This window comes from Salvelinus fontinalis, chromosome 34, assembly GCF_029448725.1.
Source record: "Salvelinus fontinalis isolate EN_2023a chromosome 34, ASM2944872v1, whole genome shotgun sequence".
Taxonomy (NCBI): Eukaryota; Metazoa; Chordata; class Actinopteri; order Salmoniformes; family Salmonidae; genus Salvelinus; species Salvelinus fontinalis.
In genome coordinates, this window is record NC_074698.1 from 31,795,168 (window position 1) to 31,800,167 (window position 5,000).

Below are 5,000 nucleotides of genomic sequence, written 5' to 3' on the forward strand. Positions count from 1 at the left end.
GGGTGAGTTAACACACACACACCACACAGGAGAGAATCAGTCTACACAGTGAGTTACCTGTTATTACCACAAAGTAAACCAACCCTCCTCCTCTCCCACCAGGTTACCTGTTATTACCACAAAGTAAACCAACCCTCCTCCTCTCCCACCAGGTTACCTGTTATTACCACAAAGTAAACCAACCCTCCTCCTCTCCCACCAGGTTACCTGTTATTACCACAAAGTAAACCAACCCTCCTCCTCTCCCACCAGGTGACCTGTTATTACCACAAAGTAAACCAACCCTCCTCCTCTCCCACCAGGTTACCTGTTATTACCACAAAGTAAACCAACCCTCCTCCTCTCCCACCAGGTTACCTGTTATTACCACAAAGTAAACCAACCCTCCTCCTCCCCCACCAGGTTACCTGTTATTACCACAAAGTAAACCAACCCTCCTCCTCCCCCACCAGGTTACCTGTTATTACCACAAAGTAAACCAACCCTCCTCCCACCAGGTTACCTGTTATTACCACAAAGTAAACCAACCCTCCTCCTCTCCCACCAGGTTACCTGTTATTACCACAAAGTAAACCAACCCTCCTCCTCTCCCACCAGGTTACCTGTTATTACCACAAAGTAAACCAACCCTCCCTCCTCTCCCACCAGGTTACCTGTTATTACCACAAAGTAAACCAACCCTCCTCCTCTCCCACCAGGTTACCTGTTATTACCACAAAGTAAACCAACCCTCCTCCTCTCCCACCAGGTTACCTGTTATTACCACAAAGTAAACCAACCCTCCTCCTCTCCCACCAGGTTACCTGTTATTACCACAAAGTAAACCAACCCTCCTCCTCTCCCACCAGGTTACCTGTTATTACCACAAGTAAACCAACCCTCCTCCTCCCCCACCAGGTTACCTGTTATTACCACAAAGTAAACCAACCCCTCCTCCCACCAGGTTACCTGTTATTACCACAAAGTAAACCAACCCTCCTCCTCTCCCACCAGGTTACCTGTTATTACCACAAAGTAAACCAACCCTCCTCCTCTCCCACCAGGTTACCTGTTATTACCACAAAGTAAACCAACCCTCCTCCTCTCCCACCAGGTTACCTGTTATTACCACAAAGTAAACCAAACCCTCCTCCTCTCCCACCAGGTTACCTGTTATTACCACAAAGTAAACCAACCCTCCTCCTCTCCCACCAGGTTACCTGTTATTACCACAAAGTAAACCAACCCTCCTCCTCTCCCACCAGGTTACCTGTTATTACCACAAAGTAAACCAACCCTTCTCTCCCACCAGGTTACCTGTTATTACCACAAAGTAAACCAACCCTCCTCCTCCCCCACCAGGTTACCTGTTATTACCACAAAGTAAACCAACCCTCCTCCTCTCCCACCAGGTTACCTGTTATTAACACAAAGTAAACCAACCCTCCTCCTCTCCCACCAGGTTACCTGTTTGCTCTGGGTCCGCTGGTGTTCGTCAGCGTGTTTGATGTGTGGTTGGAATCCTTCACCACCAGACAGGCTTACATCGTCAACCTCTTCTCTGTTGGGGTGGTCGCCTTCGGATGTACAGGTACCACCCAAACAGCCTTCCCTTCCCCGTCCGTTGCCTTCCCCTCTCTGGAAATATTTTAATTGACGATGTACTTTATGATATGATAATACGGTAGTCAGTACTAGTGACGATTTATTTAACCTCAGTTTAGTCAACTGAACGATATATGTGACATCCTGGTTATTTAATTCCCTGCTCTCTGTCTCTGTCTTTAGCCGTTTTCACACTGCACCTTAGCTAAGGAGGCTCTTATAGCCCTGGGCTAAGGAGGCTCTTATAGCCCTGGGCTAAGGAGGCTCTTATAGCCTTGGGAGAAGGAGGCTCTTATAGCCTTGGGAGAAGGAGGCTCTTTTAGCCTTGGGAGAAGGAGGCTCTTATAGCCTTGGGAGAAGGAGGCTCTTATAGCCTTGGGAGAAGGAGGCTCTTATAGCCTTGGGAGAAGGAGGCTCTTATAGCCTTGGGAGAAGGAGGCTCTTATAGCCCTGGGCTAAGGAGGCTCTTATAGCCCTGGGCTAAGGAGGCTCTTATAGCCTTGGGAGAAGGAGGCTCTTATAGCCCTGGGAGAAGGAGGCTCTTATAGCCTTGGGAGAAGGAGGCTCTTATAGCCCTGGGCTAAGGAGGCTCTTATAGCCTTGGGAGAAGGAGGCTCTTATAGCCTTGGGAGAAGGAGGCTCTTATAGCCCTGGGCGAAGGAGGCTCTTATAGCCTTGGGAGAAGGAGGCTCTTATAGCCTTGGGAGAAGGAGGCTCTTATAGCCCTGGGCTAAGGAGGCTCTTATAGCCTTGGGAGAAGGAGGCTCTTATAGCCTTGGGAGAAGGAGGCTCTTATAGCCTTGGGAGAAGGAGGCTCTTATAGCCCTGGGCGAAGGAGGCTCTTATAGCCTTGGGAGAAGGAGGCTCTTATAGCCTTGGGAGAAGGAGGCTCTTATAGCCCTGGGCTAAGGAGGCTCTTATAGCCTTGGGAGAAGGAGGCTCTTATAGCCTTGGGAGAAGGAGGCTCTTATAGCCTTGGGAGAAGGAGGCTCTTATAGCCCTGGGCTAAGGAGGCTCTTATAGCCTTGGGAGAAGGAGGCTCTTATAGCCTTGGGAGAAGGAGGCTCTTATAGCCCTGGGCGAAGGAGGCTCTTATAGCCTTGGGAGAAGGAGGCTCTTATAGCCCTGGAGAAGGAGGCTCTTATAGCCCTGGGAGAAGGAGGCTCTTATAGCCCTGGGAGAAGGAGGCTCTTATAGCCCTGGGAGAAGGAGGCTCTTATAGCCCTGGGAGAAGGAGGCTCTAATAGCCCTGGGCAAAGGAGGCTCTTATAGCCCTGGGAGAAGGAGGCTCTTATATTCCTGGGAGAAGGAGGCTCTTATAGCACTGGGAGAAGGAGGCTCTTAGCTCTGGGAGAAGGAGGCTCTGAGCCCTGGGAGAAGGAGGCTCTAATAGCCCTGGGCGAAGGAGGCTCTTATAGCCCTGGGCGAAGGAGGCTCTTATAGCCCTGGAGAAGGAGGCTCTTATAGCCCTGGGAGAAGGAGGCTCTTATAGCCCTGGGAGAAGGAGGCTCTTATAGCCCTGGGAGAAGGAGGCTCTTATAGCCCTGGGAGAAGGAGGCTCTTATAGCCCTGGGCGAAGGAGGCTCTTATAGCCTTGGGAGAAGGAGGCTCTTATAGCCTTGGGAGAAGGAGGCTCTTATAGCCCTGGGAGAATGAGGCTCTTATAGCCCTGGGAGAATGAGGCTCTTATAGCCCTGGGAGAATGAGGCTCTTATAGCCCTGGGAAAAGGAGGCTCTTAGCCCTGGGAGAAGGAGGCTCTTATAGCCTTGGGAGAAGGAGGCTCTTATAGCCCTGGGACAAGGAGGCTCTTATAACCCTGGGCGAAGGAGGCTCTTATAGCCCTGGGAGAAGGAGGCTCTTATAGCCCTGGGAGAAGGAGGCTCTTATAGCCCTGGGAGAAGGAGGCTCTTATAGCCCTGGGAGAAGGAGGCTCTTATAGCCTTGGGAGAAGGAGGCTCTTATAGCCCTGGGAAAGGAGGCTCTTATAGCCTTGGGAGAAGGAGGCTCTTATAGCCTTGGGAGAAGGAGGCTCTTATAGCCCTGGGAGAAGGAGGCTCTTATAGCCCTGGGAGAAGGAGGCTCTTATAGCCTTGGGAGAAGGAGGCTCTTATAGCCCTGGGAAAGGAGGCTCTTATAGCCTTGGGAGAAGGAGGCTCTTATAGCCCTGGGAGAAGGAGGCTCTTATAGCCCTGGGAGAAGGAGGCTCTTATAGCCTTGGGAGAAGGAGGCTCTTATAGCCTTGGGAGAAGGAGGCTCTTATAGCCCTGGGCGAAGGAGGCTCTTATAGCCCTGGGAGAAGGAGGCTCTTATAGCCCTGGGAGAAGGAGGCTCTTATAGCCCTGGGCGAAGGTGGCTCTTATAGCCCTGGGCTAGTTGGCCCTGCTCCAGAGCAGGGTTAGCGCCGACTTTGAGGGGGGGAATCGCATATAATTTTCACTGTGCAATCACAAAAGCTGCATTTTCACTTAATTTGCATATGCCTGTGCTGCGTTCTGCACGCTATTTTAATAAGGACAATTTATACTATTTCATCCTTCCGAAAAACCTTCCGGGAAAAAAAAGAAACGAAATCAGTGCCAAAAACGTTGGCTGCCACGGCTAACAAAAACGGTTGCTATGGCTAACAAAAACGGTTGCTATGGCTAACAAAAACGGTTGCTATGGCTAACAAAAACGGTTGCTATGCAAGCTCGCTAACGTCTTCTCGCTCAGCTAACCAACTGAAGCCACAAACTCTCACAGCTGAAAAAGGGCAACAAACGTTTCACATCTTAATCTGCTTCTCTATTGACGTCTCATTTCAATCCATTATAATAATAATTCGTCCATGATTTTGCCTCTGGGTCAGAAAAGTTTACGTCTCGTCGGTGCACAGAATTCTCTGTAGGGGGGGGGGGGATGGCATTTTCAAAGGTGATAAACATTGTTTTCTCGTGGTCTGACAAGGCAGACAGCAAGGTTTATACAAACCATCACTGTTGGAAATCAAATGCTTGGCTAGAAGCAAGAGCAGATAATGTTTTTGTTTTTTTAAAGCCTTATTGCTTATATCATTGGTCCCGTGGCAGAGATAGAATGTTGTCCGTCCAGGGCTTTAGAATACCAGTGTGAATCCTTAGCCCCAGGGCTTTAGAATAGCAGTATGAATCCTTAGCCCCAGGGCTTTAGAATACCAGTGTGAATCCTTAGCCCAGGGTTTTAGAATACCAGTGTGAATCCTTAGCCCCAGGGCTTTAGAATACCAGTATGAATCCTTAGCCCAGGGTTTTAGAATACCAGTGTGAATCCTTAGCCCCAGGGCTTTAGAATACCAGTGTGAATCCTTAGCCCCAGGGCTTTAGAATACAAGTGTGAATCCTTATCCCCAGGGCTTTAGAATACCAGTATGAATCCTTATCCCAGGGCTTTAGAATAG

At 49.8% G+C, this 5,000-nt stretch overlaps 1 protein-coding gene across 1 annotated transcript in view; it reads left to right on the forward strand.

Moving 5' to 3' along the window:
• Positions 1–1,441: 1,441 nt before the first annotated feature.
• The window catches only part of LOC129833735 (equilibrative nucleoside transporter 4-like), a gene marked incomplete at its 5' end in the record, with an annotated part of 30,329 nt that continues 26,770 nt past the window's right edge, over positions 1,442–5,000 (forward strand). The window contains 1 exon segment of the mRNA XM_055898517.1: positions 1,442–1,570. Within this exon segment, the coding sequence (XP_055754492.1) occupies positions 1,442–1,570 (129 nt within the window).